The sequence below is a fragment of the Morus notabilis genome, unplaced genomic scaffold, assembly GCF_000414095.1.
Source record: "Morus notabilis unplaced genomic scaffold, ASM41409v2 Scaffold698, whole genome shotgun sequence".
NCBI classification, from domain to species: Eukaryota; Viridiplantae; Streptophyta; class Magnoliopsida; order Rosales; family Moraceae; genus Morus; species Morus notabilis.
Window position 1 is genome coordinate 58,588 of NW_010358448.1, and position 18,056 is coordinate 76,643.

General features: G+C 33.0%; 2 protein-coding genes across 2 annotated transcripts; both read right to left on the bottom strand.

Moving 5' to 3' along the window:
- Positions 1 to 3,179: 3,179 nt before the first annotated feature.
- Positions 3,180 to 3,791, bottom strand: LOC21403565 (nuclear transcription factor Y subunit B-3). The gene has a single exon (XM_010092517.1). The coding sequence runs from the start codon at positions 3,789 to 3,791 to the stop codon at positions 3,180 to 3,182; it is 612 nt and encodes a 203-aa protein (XP_010090819.1).
- Positions 3,792 to 7,780: 3,989 nt separating this feature from the next.
- Positions 7,781 to 12,666, bottom strand: LOC21403566 (probable methyltransferase PMT26). The gene is made up of 9 exons (XM_010092518.2): positions 12,494 to 12,666; positions 11,021 to 12,101; positions 10,717 to 10,866; positions 10,129 to 10,399; positions 9,793 to 9,903; positions 9,519 to 9,693; positions 8,898 to 9,170; positions 8,493 to 8,687; positions 7,781 to 8,370 (listed from the first exon to the last, which is right to left on the bottom strand). Exons 2-9 carry the CDS (start codon positions 12,062 to 12,064, stop codon positions 8,139 to 8,141), a joined length of 2,451 nt encoding a protein of 816 aa, XP_010090820.1. The 5' UTR covers positions 12,065 to 12,101; positions 12,494 to 12,666; the 3' UTR covers positions 7,781 to 8,138.
- Between the last annotated feature and the right edge of the window lie 5,390 nt (positions 12,667 to 18,056).

An 18,056-nucleotide genomic window follows, 5' to 3' on the forward strand; every position in this document is an offset into this window, starting at 1 on the left:
GGCGCGCACGCAGGGAGGCATTGGCGTGCGCGGGGGGTGGGGGGCGGGAGGGGGCACGGGCGTGTGCGCGGCGGAGCATTTTTTAAAAATTATAAAAAAAAAATTAATTTCGGTTTTTTGCGACGACTTTTTTAGACTTGTCATCGCTAAAAAATAAGAGTATTTGCGACGACAATTTGAAATTTCATCGCAAAAAATGATCATATGACGAGAATTTTGCAACGACGTATTAGCGACGTCTGTCGTCGCAAATACAGAGTGTCGTCACAAATACATTTACAACGACACTATGTCATCGCAAAAAACGTTTTTACGACCAATTTTTTGCGCCGACAAATTTGCGACGACTTGTCGTCGCAAAAAACTTTATTTGCGACAACATTCGGGTTTTTGCGATGACTTTTTGTCGTCGTAAAAACTTCTTTTTCTTGTAGTGATATAAAATAGTGGCACTTATAACTTTAATGAGTAATTTGCATGATTGGTTCATAAACTCTTTAATACGTGATATTTTGTTCCTATTCTTTTTATCTTGATGAAACAATCCCCAAACTCACAAAACATCATCAATTAAGCTCTTTTTATTAAAATCTGTCAAATTTTTAACATATTCTTGCACAGGATAGTAAACAATAAGGGAATGAAGTCACATGAGAGTGAAATATACGTGAATGCATAAGAATAAGTGGCAAGGTTGATGTTAGATTAATTTACATTGTTAGAGTTCCCTTAATAAGCTAGCTATGGGATCAGGAAATACTTGTAGCCATACTCTTCACCTACGCAATAACCACAACTTTTCTCAGATAACATAATTCAAACCCAATTAAAAAAGAAAAGAGAAAAAAAAAATTCTTTACAAGGGGTTTGTACCCACAGTCATAATGCTGACACTTGCAAATCAAGTTCTTAAGAAGAAACACTATATGTCTCGTTCATTTCACCGATTCGAGTTTTGTTACAGTCAAAAGCTCTCAGAAACAAATACATCTAACTTTTTTGTTACAATAAAAAGCTCTCACATATAAAGTCACATCTTAGCTCGAATTAAAAACTCAAATCAGCGAACTAAACGGGTCCTATAACATGCAAGGCTTTCCACCACGCTAAAATTAGTACGAGTCCTCGAATAGAAAGATTCGAGGATCGCGGCCTATTTCCATTTTTAAGTCCATGCCCCGCCGGCATCGAAAATATGCAACATGCCTTTGTGACCTCTCCCTTGTGCATTTTCAACCTTTTTGTCCCATGATTGATGACATGTTTTTGGGAGTACAATAATGATGCTCTAACTTGAGTTTTGAAGCCCTTTGAAACTGCATGGAGTGTTTATGTCACGTGACACTTCGGATCCAAAATGCCAAGCAGGATTTGGTGACAAAAGAACAATACAAGGTGTTAGGAATTTTGTTCCGAAATTCAATTTCAGTTGATTGGGCCCATGATTGGCCCACTCGCTTGTATCATTTAGAACATATTGGGCCACAGGCCTTGTAGGATGCTGCAATAATTTGGGGAAAAATTATGCTTCCTCATTTGACGCGATTCTTGTGGGTTGTCCTTGAAGACAATGAAGTTCCCAAAAATGGAAGTCATGGAATCATATGTTCATTCCTATTGGTAGATTAATTTCATCTTAGTAAAAATAAATAAATAAATAAAGCTCAAGCCTCAATTAGAAGGAGGGTCAGATCTGAGAGTCTTGAAGAAGTAAATTAGGAGGGGTAAATTTCCTAATTTTCTCTAAGTTAATTCATTTATGTCCTAATGACTCTAGTAGGTAAAAGGGCCAGGACAATATAGTTCGTGTAGTTGATCACATTAGGTGTTTGAAATTGGAAATGTATTATGCCAATCTGCTCCGTTTATTTTACCGATTCGAGTTTAGAATTTGAATTTTACTACAATAAAAAGCTCTTAAAAACAGTCACATCTAACTTGCTACAGTAAAAAATTATCATATAAAGTCACATTTAAACTTAAATTAAAAACTCGAATCAACGAACTAAACGGATCCATAGACTACATATATAGTAGGATCTGTTGAGTAGTGGAGCTTAATTATAACCCTGGCAATTATTATCATACATAGAAGAATCCACAAATCGACCTTGTAAACTTCTTCTTGTAAACTTTAGAGCTTAATAATTGTCATGAAAGTTAGAGACGTTAGTGAAAAACACAAAGAGTGGTGTAGGCGGCAGCTGTTTTCTCTAGCTTAGACCAGATGGAGATGGTCCTTAGAACCAAACCCTAGAAAAAAGGAGTAAACCCAAATAAAGAGGCAACAATTGTTTGGATAATTTAAGATAACTTCATTAATTTTTTAATTCTCTGACAAACCAACTATTTATAGCTGAGGGCTACATCAGAAATAAAGACATGGCATCATTTAATTAAAACCCCTTTATGACCAGCATGACTCCAAACAAACGACAAGAGCCACAAAGGCTTAAACGACAACTGGCGCCCCTGCATCAAAGAGTTAGGAGGTGTGCGAAAGATGACGTAGTCTCACATTGAGACAAACCACTATAAGTTTTACATGCTCGTTTTACGTTTGATTTCTTATTTGTAATTTAATTGCTCTCGGTAATATAAAATCAAGACAGCTAATTCTTAACAGAATCTTCTAGTTTGGTTGAAGCTTTACGATTTGAGACATGAATACATCCAAAACTCTTATAAGAAATGTTATCAGCAAATTTAAGTTAAGAGTCCCCTAAAATTCTTAAGATAGTATTATGTCCATGAATAATACTTTTGATGCTCTAGAAATTTTAAATGATGATATATATGTCGTAGTAAGGCTGATAACAATGGGGAAATTATTGATTACAATAATCTTGTTGTTGATTTACAGGTTGAATTTAATGATAATCCTTCTAGCAAGGACTAACGATTCTTGTAAATGATAAAAAAGTAAATGATTCAACTCCGACTTCAATGCCTAGCTTGATTTGTGATCTCACAATCAGATCTCAGATGATCAATGGAACTCCCTGTCCAAACTCATCACTCTCAATCTTTTCTAAAATAAAGCTTCAATATAATATACTTCCAGTCAAATACGTGTGATTCTTATAATATATATATATATATATATATCAGCAACAAAAGACATCATATCATGAAAACGAAAAACCTCCATGCATGCATGCGTAAAACAAAATGACGACTCAGTCCACATCTTGTGGCTGCAACTGTTTCCGAATCAAATTAGGCGAAAAAGCAGGCAATAAGCCGGAGAACGCCGCCTGATCCGCAGCTAGGAAAGGCGTTGACTGAGTCATCAGACTCGTCGGCGAATACAAATTATCGAAATTAAGAACGTGGCTAATTTGTTGTTGTTCTTGATCATTCACCTCCAGTTGTGCATTATGGTGTTGTTGAACCCTAATTTGTTGATGATGATGATGATGATGATGATAATCCGTTGCTCGCTGTTGCTTCGGAACGTTATTGAGCTTCTCTCCCTCGATCTCTCGGTACTTTTCGAGGTAAACTTTAAGAGGGTTCACGTAATGCTCGAAACCTAGGGCTGTGATGGCCCAAATGATGTCATCTCCATTGATGGTCTTCCTCTTTTCTCTCTGGCATTTATCGGAGGCTTCGCCAGTGACGAAGCTGATAAACTCAGAGACGCATTCTTGGACGCTTTCTTTGGCGTCTTTGGAGATTTTCCCGTTGCCAGGGATCATCTTTTTCATGATCCGACCAACGTTTGCGATGGGAAGAAACCTGTCTTGTTCTTTGTTCGTCTTTAGAGATAGTGGGCTTCTGCTTTCCATTGAGTGATCGTAATCTCTTAATGTTGGTGGTAAAATAATATTTGAGAGAAAATGGCGAGTGATATGAGTGGTGAAATTGGGATTTGAGAAATATATATATTAACAGGTTTTGAATGGATATGGAAAGATAATGCAAGAAAATAGGCAAGTGAAGAGGGAAAATGAAAAGGAAACCAAAGGCTGAAATTGATTTTCGATAATGAAGGATCCCTTGGACTCGCTCCATCTGTTGAGAAGGTAAATTTTGTCAGATAAGTAGATTTTTCCAATGGAAATAGAGTTTTTTTTTATTATATTAATCGGGGAAAAATACTATGATAAATAAATTGATAAGAAAGAATTATATTTATAGCTCTACAAAGAAAAGAATAAAATACTATTCTTAATGTTAAATCTTATTTATAAAGGAATAAATAAATTATAATATAAATCTAAACAACTCTAATAAGTCTAAATGAGCATGTGGTAAGAAATTAATTTTATATATTATTGCTTGTATGTTTAAAAATCTTTGTTTTTAGCTTAATTTTATTTTTAGTCTCCAGATTTAACCCTCACATATTTCGTTAGACAACGAACTCGTGTAGAGGGAACATAACTTTTCCTTTCTTTTTTATAATTTATTTGGGTGTAATTTGTTTAAAATTCATGAGTGTCACACGGTTGATTCTGACAAATCTCAATGATTTTTGCAACTAAAGGGCATGTAGAACAATGAGTCGAGAATCAAAATGAAATAAAGAAAATTGCCTAGGGTAAATATAAAATTAACCCCTGATATTTTTACAAAACTTTGAAAAGGTGGGGAATGGCAAAAACATATTCGGGATTTAGGAAAATAATTAACGTTCAATATAGGTCTTGTGACGTATATATCTAAAAGTTTCTTATATACAAGACGTAAGCCTTGTGTTTAAATAATGAAATATTTGACAGATACACCCTTAATTGCTTTTCATGTAATTCAATGGTTAAGGGGTCAATTGTGTATCTAATGACGTGCAATGCATTAATTAAGTCATAAGTTGAAGCGCATCAAGTTATTATTTAAGTCATATATATAGTTCTTCCATCTTGTATACAAACGCGCCAAATCATGAAGATAAAGCACACATTACAATATGTAATGACCATCGTCTTGATTCTACTTTTCATCTTCTTAATTCAACAATCAGGTCAGTTTTATGAGTAAATTCTAAACACAACGAAATATCGATCAAAATTTTCACCTTTTTTTTTTTACACCTTTAAGTATTTGAGAGGGTCATTTCGTAAACAAAAATTTTGATTAGGACATATATAAGAAGAAATTATTTCAATGAGACAATTAGAGGGGAAAAAAATATTTATGGGGTCACATTTGAGAAAGGAAAAAAAAATGAATGTATTGTAGAGGGAAAAAAAGGGGGGGAAGAAAGAACTGAGGGAAAAAGAAAAGAAAAAAAGAGGAAAAGAAAGCAAAAGAAAACTAGACATATTTTCATTGAAGTTTTTACGTATTTTATGTACTATGTTAATTTTTTGTCAGTGTTTTTGCCATTGCTTTGAACGATCTTTACTCACTATATAAAACTAGACATATATCTTAGCAAACGAAAAAAGAAACTATGCGCTCAGAGAAATAACTAGTAAACTTTGTTTATCGATTTTTGTTTTATATATGTCATATGGTGAGTTCAAAATAAATTATTTACACAAGTCTTCTAACTTTTTTGCTTGGTCAAAATTTGCCCAAGTTTAAGGCCTCAACAGTACTACCTACTACGCTCCACATCGCATAATATAGATGTGATTATGTATTTAATTTTTTAAACGTTGTTCAAGTAATCCATGTAATCTAATTCATATATTTTGGTGAAAAAACCTAAGAAAATGTTCAAAAGAAAACCTAAGTTTGGAAAGGAATTTTTTTTTTTTTTTTTTTTTTTTTTATAGATGTAAGACTTAAGTTTTTTTATATAAAATAAAATAAAGCAATTATTTACCCTAAAAAATATTTAAACAATTATTTAACGGCACTTAATTGCCTTTTCATCTGATTCAGTGGTTAAAGGGTCAACTGTTGACGTGGAAGATCTTCTAAACTTCAAATCATATTGCCTAGCAATTAAGGAGACGTTTGTTTCTTATATTCGTCCATGATTCTGAATCATAATTCATGGTTCTCTACAGTATTTTCTCTCATAAAAATACACGTAAAATGAGAATGATTCTAAATCATGATTCTGAATACATAAATCAAACGTCCTCTAAGTTGAAGCAATTAATTATTTTCAATATGTATTGATATTTCCATCTTGTAATATACAAACCATGGATAGAAATCACACGTCCCTTTCTTTACTTATGTTCGTCTTGATTTTCATTGTCCTCTTTCAACAATCAGGTCAGTTTTAAGTATAAATTTTAAATTTTATTCATAGAGATCATTTATTGTACTTCAAAAAACACACAGATAAATACATATATATTTGTTCTAGTTATGGACATACCATTTTCCGAATTTCCATCGAAATTTCTATAATTATAAGGTTCCAAAATATTTGTTAGTGTAAAAGAATTTCTCTCATGCTAACCAAAATTTACCAAAATTTTTAGATATTTGGACCTTTAAAATTCTGAAAATTACTCTAAATGTAATGTTATTTTAATTTAGTATTAAATTTGACATATGCGATACTTAATAGTAAATTTATCACTAAATACAAAATAAACATACGTTAAATTTTAGCATTTGATATGATCAAGATGTCTACTTTTTCATTTATGATTACAACATTTTGGTATTTGATTATAATTTTTAAGTTATTAAAACTTTATCATTATGATAAAATAAAATTTAACATTTAACATAACATTATATTCCTTTTCCTCATTTGCATTTTTTCATTGAAAATATATACCATTGACACATTTCTGGATGAGGATTTACACATGCAAAGCTTACTAAGCTGTAGCACAATGTGGAATATTATCAAAAAGTGATAGCTAAAATATTTGCATCACTAATGTCGTCATTCTAATATTTTTTTTCTTTTTTATAGAACATCTTAGAATTTATTCCACTAAAGTAAATGTCATCTCCTCTTAAAGAAAATTACAATTTTATCCTCCAATTTTCTTCTCGCTATGGATGGGCAGAATGCCGGAGCACACAGTCTGAAAAATAAATATTGCATGGAGAGATGCAAGGAAACTTATCCATCATCGTACGGGGGATTTTGTTCAACAAAAAATACAATGGGTTGGGACCAATGTTTTTTGCTGCACCATTAATCAAGAAAAATAGAGTGGTACATTTTATAGAAAATGACACATTTTCTAAACTTTAATATAGATTCGCATTGTGAACTATGTACCTATGTGGTCATTCACACGTCGAATTTGATCCTTTTAGCTATTATCGACTTTACAAATCATTGCTTTAAATTTTATTCAGCAGAAAAAAAAAAAAAAAAAAAAAGGAATCCAGAGCCGGTTAACAAAAAAAATGGAATTCAGGAAGTTCTATGAATAAGATAATGATGATAAAGAAAGGATTGAAGACAATTCTAAATCAATCAAATTTAGACCTTTTTGTTTACATATTTTAAAAAAATATATATTTTAATATCCTGTGTTATATCAAAATATGAATTTAACACATTTTATTTTTAATAATTTTATATCAGTATCTTGACATTTTAGAAAATATTCTTTTAATACTTCGGGACACTTTTTTGAGACATAAAGAGACAAAATTATTCTTATTATTAAATATGTATAAAAACTTTAAAAAAAAATCATAAAGCTGCAACCAATGCCTAAAATTCACTCCGTCCCAAACATAAAGTAAAAGCCTTAGTTGTAGGTTTAAGTATTAGTAAGATTTGCATCACCAAAGATCTCATCGAATTCTCCGGTAGTTCCATTAACCATTATTGAAAATGCTGTAGACAAATTACAAAACGAAGACGAAACGGTACTGAAAACTAGAATAATAATGATAATAATGAAAATTGAGCCAATTCAGGACCTCATTTGCTTTTTCTTTACTAATCAAAAGTTTCATAGCGCACATCAATGGACTTTACATTTGCATGAACGAATTCATTCTTGTCCATAAAACGTAATGAAATGATATTACAGTGTAAATCCCGACACTCACACTCGTGATGACATCAAAATTATAATATCGGAAACAATAAATTAATAGTGGACGCCGAAGAATGAAAAAGACCTAACTACAGGGTACATAGGCCAAGATAAAGTACAGTTACCATGATTTGAAAATTAGCTAACCGGAAACAAAAGAATAACCTAACCTCATTGGGGGGCATTGCATCGTCAAGAATGAAGAGGCACTTCCTAGGACATGATCGCATACTTGAGTGTCTCAGATTCGTTGGGCCGCCACATGGATTTCTGAACACACAGCAAACCTTCATTCTCCTTGGAGTAAGTCATGCGAACCTCCCACTGCATCGACTTCACCATGTTCTCCAGCTCGTTAATGATCTCAACACTGTCACGCACGATCAGCTTTCCTTCTGGCCTCAGGAGACGATCAACCTCCGCAACTACAGCCACCAAATTGCACCTGTACTCACAAACCAGTGCAAAGTTGGTCAATCGCGTAAAGACACAGATCCTAAGGCATACCGACAACAACAAAAGAAAGTTACTTTTCGTTGGGAATGAGAAATCAGAAAAATTGCTCACCTCGTTTTGAGCTTAGAGAATAGATGATCGGCATGAAGAAGATCGTAAGTCCTCGGGTAGGTGCTATATGACTCACACCAATCATGATACATGCCAAATAGACCTCGCTCATAGATTATAGGTAGCGTATCTGGGGAGTCTACTGAGACCACGTTCATAACCCACACGTTCAAGTCCTTCAAAGCAGCAGCAAATCTGGTGGCAAACAGATGTTAGAACTGAAGAAGAAAATGGAGAAAGGATTAAAAAATAATCCAAAAAAAAAAAAAGAGAGAAAACAAAGGAAAACCCTATATTTCTGAAGCTTAGCCATAAAAAAGTAAAAAATTACAATAAGCAACTGTTAGACGACCACATGAAATCCACACAAGATAATACTGCGTCCAAATCAGCCATTTTACTTACCCTCCATAGACAGATCTCATGTCCATAACATTCCTAACAGATGACCAATTAATTCCCATTCCACTTAGATATGACTTGCTCACAACGCGTTTCCAGTGCTGATAGTCTGCATCGAAATCCTCAGGAGCAGGTTTCCCATAGACTCCGACCTGGGAGCTTGATAACCAGTAAGGTGTTTTGTCCAACCTTGAAGGCCATTGCTCAGGCCATTGAGACCCACGTTCTGATGCATCAACAGGTATTTTGTGCATGCAAGCTTCTAGTGGCACATTCCTATACAAGACAAACGAATACAGTGGTTAGGAATAGAAACCGAGATAAAAAAAACCATTAACACATATCTTTTTTTCTCCCAAAGAAAAAAACTGGACTATAAGCTACTATTCTGATGCAAAACCAAGATCATAAGAAAAAATCATGAACATATATGTCAACTTAATACCACTTTCAATTATTCAAATCATGTCCTGTTCTTCAAAAGGTATAGAGTTTCTCTTCATTTTGCACGAGTAAACTCATAAGACACCATTTTCTTAATTCAAATAAATAAAGTTCTCTGGCAATCCCTAGAAAGAAATAGTCAAAACAGGTAATATATCTTCAGCCAAACATTAATAATACCAGGCTGCATTTGGATCATCAGTGGTTGCGCAAAGAGGAGGCTCATTTTTCGATCTTTGCTCATAGCCTTCATTGGTAGTAGGCTTCTTATATACAGCAACACCCACGCCATTTACTGTATCTTTGCTAATTGCAACAACCTCCCAGCACAATGCTTTTGTTAGTTTCTTCATGGCTGCAGACAGTTTTACACGCAATATTCAAAAAATATTAGAAGCTTTACGCCAACTAAACTTCAATCTCTAGAAAAAGTATAGATTTCTAACTCGTGTACCTTCCCATATTGCCATATCTTCAGGCAGCTTTTGGTAAATTGGGGTCGCAGACCACACAAAGAAGCCACCAGGTCGCAAGAGACGATTCAGTTCCAAAAGAAGCTTACCACCTGCATATTACATTTTGCGGTGAACTCTTAAATCTCCAGAGTGAACAAAAACTTAACACCAGACCAAGCACTACTCTGTCAAAAGAAGTTGGCACAGAGCATAACATTTCAAAATGGAGAGACATTTAACTTTTTTCGGAAAATACTAGGCGAAAAATGAATCTCAAGCTTGGATAAGCTCAAACTCCTTTGGTCACCAGGTCTAAAATTAAAGTCATAGAATACCTTCTATATGCCATGGAACCCTGCAACGAGCACAGTGTACAATATCAAAAACTCTGCCTGGGAAGGGGAGCCTCTTTGTGCCCATTACAGCAGATATGGCAGGAATTCCCCTTTCTAGTGCAAATTGCACTTGAGCTTCGTGTTCATCTTTTGGCGCAAGTGACATGGTAAGAACATCTCTGTCAAAGAGGAAGCCGCCAAAACTCGCAACACCACATCCAACATCCAATACCACGCGGGAACGCTTCCCCCAGGCAATATCAGGCACGATCTGCATATACAGAGAACCCGTACTAAAGCTAATTGTTGGACAATGCTAAAAGCACATCACGTTTTTGTCTACAGGTAAATGCATGTTAGACATAGGAAAGATCACTTCACGAGATGATCAAAGAAAACCATTCATAAATATAACATTAAATTGTTGCCTTAGCAAAGAACCAAATATAATTCGCAAGTGTAATTTACTAAGTTTATTTCCAGTTTATTGTGTTTGGTTTAATTAGGCGTATACAAAAATTTTTCAGACAATTAAACAAATGTGAAAAAAAGCACAAGAAAAAAGACCAAATTATTAAAGGCATTTACCTCCTGTATGAAATCAATGTAATGAAGAGCACCGTGCTTAAATTGCGTTCCACCACCAGGAAAAGTAAGGTAGTCACCAGTAACTTTCACCCAATTCTGATGCCCTTTAATTTGTGCAAGCTTGGTGTGGGGAACATTAGCGTACCATATCTGCAACAATGCACCTCATTAGTCTATCTTAATAAAGAAAGTCAAAACATGATCCAGCAAATAAACGTAGATGGTCAATTGTTTAAAAAGATTCCTCAATGAAATCTCAAAAAGAGAAAATATAGAAATAGGCTAGCAAAACAATTCGGAATACCTTTTCCCTGCTCTTAGGCCACTGAATTGAGCGTTTATATCCTTCCGGAAGAGGTACAAGGCATGTAGGGGCCTCTTCAGGACAATGCCTTTCCCGATGTTCATAATGCTTGGTACTATGAAGAGTCCTAATTGCCTGCCAATTGTCAAGGCATGGGATGAAATCAGGCCCAGCAGTTGAATTACACAGCTTCCAACTGTAAGTGGTTTGCTGGTTTGAAGAACGTTGAGCTTCCTTTTCATTCTTTGACTCAGCAGCCTGAGTTTTCCAAGCACTATTTTGAGTAGCAGTTTCATTCAAAAGTTCAGACTGAGCTCCGGATGGATACACCTCACTTTTAGCCTGATCATTTTCCTTTTTCTCACCAGATCCATCGTCAGACTCCTTGTCATTTTGCTCAACTTTCTCCTCTATCTTTTCTTTATCTTGTGTTTCCTCTGTTTTCTCTGATTTCTGTTCATTGTCATCCGTATCAGATTTCGTCTGGCTCTCATCCGAATCAGACTTATTCTCATTATTATCTCCACCTTCCGTGCTTGTCTCCCCATTTTCTGTCTCAGACTTCAATCCATCATCGGCCTTCTCTTCACGTTTCTCCTCAGGCTTCTCTTCCTGATTCTCCTGGGGTTTCTCCTCTGAGTTCTCTTCAGATTTTTCCTCTTGCTTCTCCTCCTGATTATTAATGTTAACATTGCTGTCTCCCTTGGTCGCATCCTCAGGTAAATCACCCGGATTATCTTCAAACTGCCGAGTGTTCCCCTCATTGCTCTCATTGCTCTCATTGCCCGCATTGCTCTCATTGTTCACGTTGTTCTCATTGTTCTCGCTCACTTGCTCGCTAACCTCAGTCTTACTCTCTTGCGCCTTGACCTCGCTCTTATTCTCCGGCGAAACATCCACGTTTTGAACTGGAACCACCGACGAGGACGTCATCATCCAAACCCCGACTAGACATAGCGCCACAAACACCACGATCGTCACCGTCGAGCAATAACTCGACGACGACCTCCTGTTGTCTACTCTAGTGTATTTTCCTAACGCCATAACTCTCTTTTTTCAGCTGAACAGTTATTCTCAATACCTAACAAACAAAAAAACAAAACACACCTCAAAATCGAAGCAAAGCAATACAAAAACAATCAAATCCAATCCAATCCACCACATTCCAATCCTTATCCAACAGATCCAACAAAAATTCTCACAGATCTACAAATCAAGCAATTAAAAACAAAATCATAACGCCATAACAACAATAAATCAGGGTCATCAAAGGCTTAAAAACTCGGGAAAAAATCACCAAAAAAAAAAAAAAAAAACTTTTTCAATGACCGATTACAGAATAAAAGTCATCAGTTCATAGCATTTCAACAAGATTAGGAAACGAAAAAGCGAAGAACATCAGGCAAATACAATAGATCTGATCCGAAACAAAAATCCATGGATCTAATAAGCTGAAGAATGCGATTTTTTTACCTATTTCTTCAGATATGGAAAAAATGAGGCAGATCTGAGAAAAACAGCTACGAGCCAGTCCTCCACATTATGTGTAGGAGAGAGAAAGGGAGAGACGATTTTGAGTTTGCTTGTGAGAGAAACTGGGAAGGAAATGGTGGAGATTTATCGGCACTTTTAGAGAGAGAAAATAGAAGAGAGAGAATTTTCTCGGTTGCTTGATGTACAATTTTTAATGATTTATTTATTTTTCAACACAGTCTGAATTTTAAGTGTTGAATTTTTTTATTTTTTTATTTTATTGATGAATTTGCATTGCAAATTGCAATATTATATTCACGGAAAATTATTGATGGAAATTGGAATTCACTAGAGCGAGAATAGGACATAAATGCGAGCTTTCAGAAGAAAAAAGGGAAACAAGCAAACAAACGATCAAAAATAGAAAGAGAAAAAGAATTGACACGTGACGACAACCGTGAATCGAGTCAGAAAACTATTTTCTGCCAAATCCGCGTAACGTAGGGGTAATTTTGTAAATAACTCCACGGGTATAAAAAAATAATACTTTAATGTAAAGCTTTTTTAAACAATTTGTATCATATTTTTTTAGTTTTTTAGTTTTTTTTTTTTTTTAATTTGCATACGGTTTGACCATATTTAATGTTCAAAAATATATAGTATATTAATTATCTATTTCTTTGACCATCTTTTATGCATCAAACCTATCTATACATATGCCCAGATATTTAATACTTAAGATTAGAATATATATATATATATATATATTTGATAAGACATGAGAAAGTATTTATTGATATTATACTCTTAAAATGTCAGATCTTTATTAATGTTAATTTTATTTTGTGTTTAATTAGTATATTCGTGTCATTATTTAAATCATGATTTATGATTCGTTACACACATAAATTAAAAATAGTTCTGAATCATAATTCTAAATTCATGAACCACCATTTAGATATTTTTATTGTTTGATTAAATTTGAATTTCTTTTATGTGTTTGAGATATGATTTGACCTTTACAATTACACGATATTGATAGAGTAGTTTATAGTACTCTACAACAAAACCTCTGTAAAGTCAAATATTTACCACCAATAATCTTTTGTAATTTGTACCATAATCTTCCCTAAAGTTGAGCTATAGGAACTATTGTCGTTTGTAATTGACATTTTTTGAATTATGGGTGGCAAATTGGTAAAATCACCATAAAAAAAATAATGAAATTGTGGATCTTACTCAACATAGTGCTATTAAGCCAACAAGTGTAATCATCATAAATGTGGTAGGTGCTTTTGCATCAAATGTCATAAAATTAAGGTGTTTGGTATCTAATCACTTTCATTTATACTCATGTGAAAATAAAAGATAGAGAAAGTAGTCCAAATGCATTATCTTTTAAGTGCAACATTACCTATTTATTCACAGAGTATCTTTTAAGTTTTGACTTTTGACCTATCCTTGTTTAGTGAATAGCTACTATTTACTTCATGTTTGTTTAGGATCTATTGCCAATTACTTATTACTCCATGTTATTTAGTATACAGTCATTTAATGAAAAAACAAAACAACCTGATAAAATATTCATTTGATTTATTTTTTTATTCACATTTGAAATTTATTTTATTTTGTATATATAGTTTTCACTAAATATCCTTCCAGACAAAACTATTCACTATATAGTTTAGTGTTGGACGTAAAATAAATGAGAAAGTGCTTGGAACCTAGAATATTTTCTCCTTTTTTTATTTTATTTTACGAAATCAACTTTTTTTTTGTTTTGTTTATTTGAAAAAAGGTTGTATTATTCCTTAAAAAATAAAAAATAAAAGGCAAGTGTTAAAATTTCTTTTTTTTTCTCTTTCTTTTTTTTTTTGTTGGCAACATTAACTATTTCATTTAGAAATAGAAATACACAATCCTCCTTTTTCTTTGCCTATTCTATTGAAAGTAAGAAAAAGAAAACCAAGCTTCTAGATGTGATTTCTACAATTGAAACTTTTTTTTTTTTTTTTTGAGGGAACCATTGAGACCTTTAGGTCAAATGTAAAATACTAATCTTAAAGCAAAAATGAATAATAAATAATAACACTGCTTTATCAAAGAATATTAATTTCTCAGCGGGCTTTTATCATAATTTTTTATAGAAAAAAGGACGATGTAGAAAAGATTGGGCACCAAAATTTTGACCGTAACAGATAATTCCTAGCATGTAATATTAGATTAAAGGATGTTTCTTTTTTCGAATTTGTCTGAAGACTTAACTGTCTTTTTAAGGATCTTGGCTTTTAAGTGAATGTCGGTGATGGAATTAACGAATTTATTTTTCTTGTGCAGGCGACGCCGACCACTGGACGCGTCATGTGCCGGATCCAAAAGCAACACCGACTAACCACAATCCTTTTATTTAATTTTATTTATATATTACTAATCAAAAAAATCAATTTAACCTTTAATTTTAATATTATTTTCACCTTATTCCTTCAATTTTAAAAACTCATACTTTATTTTTAAATTTTAAATTAATTTCACTTACTTCTTTTTATTAAAATTTTTATTAAAAAATACGGATAAATAAAGAAATTAATTTCTCTTAGTCTCTTTTGACAATAATTTATATTGAAAATAAATAGAAAAAAATACATAACCGCATTTATTTTTTTTTGATCTATTTTTCATTTAAAAGAAATTAAGTGAGACTAATTTAATATATAAAAATATTTAAAAATTTAAGGAATAAAATTGAGGGAGTGCAGATGAATATAATCTTAAAAAATTAATTAAAAATAATATAATTTCTTTTTTTATGAATAATTGATGGTCTTGTCTGACATTTTAATGATAAGAGAAAAGTAGTAGTAAATTCAGTGAACAGTGAGAGATGACCGACAACCTAAAAATTCAAGTGGGAGGTGGGGTCCACATTATGTGCGAGATATGCGCTTCTCAGTGGGCGGAGAACGCTATCATCACCCGGTTGCATGGCGATCGGTCACTTCTGATTGGTCCTTTTCTCAAAACAAAAAAAAAAAGGAAAAAAAACGCAAACGTGCCGGTCACTGCATGATGGCATCCAGATCCCCGTGAGGCTGGGAAGATGGTGACGGGGATGATAGGCCTACGGCCTACGTCAAATTTTCTAGCCAAATAATTATTTTTAGTTTTCTTTTTACTAAAAACAAAGCTGCGAGAAATTATTCCCTACTACCATGACTATTTCAATGATCGTGTACTATCCATCACGACCATCTAATGATTCTGAGGTTGATTTGATCATGGGCTATTCATGAGGTCAGAGCCCATGATTTATGAAGTGTTGTAAACACGACGGTAAAAAAAAAAAAAAAAAAAAAATTTAATTAAAAAAATTCTTTTTTTTTTTTCTTAGTTGGGAACGCGTAAACGTATCCAACATCAAACTAATCTTTCATTTTTTTTTTTAAAAGTTACTTTTTTAAGCAAAGTACTAATTGATTTTATGGTCATCCTCGTATATAAACATTGATACTAAAGAATCTTTATTAGATTATAAGCTCTCCCACCTGATGGCTAATATGTTAATCGTATGTCTTTTCATTTATTAAAAGAAAAACCAACTTCTGGTAATATTTTTTTTGTATCAAAACCAACTTAATCATATATCTACGATATTATGCTATTTATGCATAAAAAATTGACTGCTTCAATACAAATCCTTTATTAGGTTAGGAGAAAAATTACAAAAATTTTAAGATAAAAACACTACGTGGGTTCACCATTAATAAACGACTTGATGGACAATACTGCGTGGTAATGTATATTTATGTGATGTTTGGTAGAATAATTCGTTTCCTGATTCGAATCATGATTCGTGATTTGCTACAGTATTTTTTCTCATAAAAAATACACGTAAATAAAAAATGATTTTAATCACAATTAGAATAAACAATATTTCACATTTAGTAAACTATGTCCATACGATTGATTGTTAGATAGGTATGGTTCAAGTATTGGGCAGTGGGCCAGCGGTTGTGGTGACGCGATGACAAAGATGATTAGTGATTTTTAGTTCATGTGTTTAAAATTATAGTTCATAATTTTAATTTTTAAAATTTAAATTTTTTATGAAAAAAAATATTGTAGCGAACTTAGAATTATGATTCTAAATCAGACTAAAACCCTCAAAACAAACGGATCATAATTTCTTTTATTCACAGTTTTAATGTAGTTCAGTGTTTGAATTCATGCGTCTTCACAAAAAGAATTTTTAACTTTAAAAGTGGCAATACTCAAATATAAGGGGTCAGTAATTGACATGTGAAATTTAAATTATGAATGGATAATTTTTAAAATTTAAATTTTTTGTAAAAGAAAAAATACTGTAACAAACTAATAATCATAATCTTAAATCAAACTAAACTCTCAAAACAAACGGAGCATAAGTTTCTTTTATTCACAATGTTTGAATTCATGCGTTTCACAAAAAGAATTTCTAACTTTAAAAGTGGCAATACTCAAATATAAGAGGTCAGTAATTGACATGTGAAATTTAAATTATGAATGGATGGATAATGAATTTAGACCTTTGACAATTTGCGCCTATATACACTGGGTAGAGGGTGCAAAGACACCAATAATTCTTTTTTACAAGCACACACAAAAAAAAAAGTATATTGGGGGAGTGAAGATGAGTATTCAAAGGCCAAATGGTACAAGGTATAGTGGTATGCGGTGCAGAATATAAGTTAAAAAGCAAATATATAAGAGAGTGTACCTAGGATTCTAGCTGGTTGGTTATCATCTTACGGACAAGATGATGTTTTCCTTCTTAATCAAAAGAGATCATGTTTCTTTTTCTATAGGATGAGAAAAACAAAACTTTATTTTGAGATTAACTCATTTATTTACACTAAAACATGATATCTCTTTTCGGGGAAAAAAAAAAGGATTTAAGATTTTAGTGTTAGGCTTTTCTGCACTAGTTTGGGATGGTTCATTCTTTTTAATTCAAATTCATTACATTTCTTATTACATTTCGTTATGATTATTTGAAGACGTGTGTGAGAAGCAAAGCGAGCTTAGCCCTTACTACCCTATTATGTCTACTAATACATCGTTAATTACCCTATAAGAAACAACCGTAAAATCTTATTACAACCCAAAAACCACTTAAACATTCCTTAGTCGATTCAAAGATGGACTCGACAATGATTTCAGCGAGTAATTTGGTTCACAGATTCAGAATCATTTTTAATTTATGTGTATTTTTTATGAGAGAAAACACTGTAGTGAGTCACAAATCATGATCCGAACCATGACACGAATGAATTTTCATAGTTTGCCCTCTCAAGCTAAGCACGTGTCTCCTCCTATATATATACATATATATTTGAAATTTTCGTTTTGTAATATTATTTTCTAATCTATGGACCAAACCATATACGTTCCCTCATCCATGCACTTCCATATCGAACTAAATAAAAAAAAAAAATCCCATTACGAGTGCCCTCTCTTTTTCCTATCAGTCAAACAAGGAAACGACGAATAGCCATTAATTTTTTTGAAAGTGAACGAATAGCCATTA

Coding starts and splice junctions, on each gene's coding strand:
- LOC21403565 (XM_010092517.1), bottom strand. CDS start 3,791: ATGGAAAGCAGAAGCCCACTATCTCTAAAGACGAACAAAGAACAAGAC.
- LOC21403566 (XM_010092518.2), bottom strand. CDS start 12,064: ATGGCGTTAGGAAAATACACTAGAGTAGACAACAGGAGGTCGTCGTCG. Junction 10,400..10,716: donor ACATTGATTTCATACAGGAG/GTAAATGCCTTT, acceptor CTGTATATGCAG/ATCGTGCCTGATATTGCCTG. Junction 9,171..9,518: donor GATGATCCAAATGCAGCCTG/GTATTATTAATG, acceptor TGTCTTGTATAG/GAATGTGCCACTAGAAGCTT.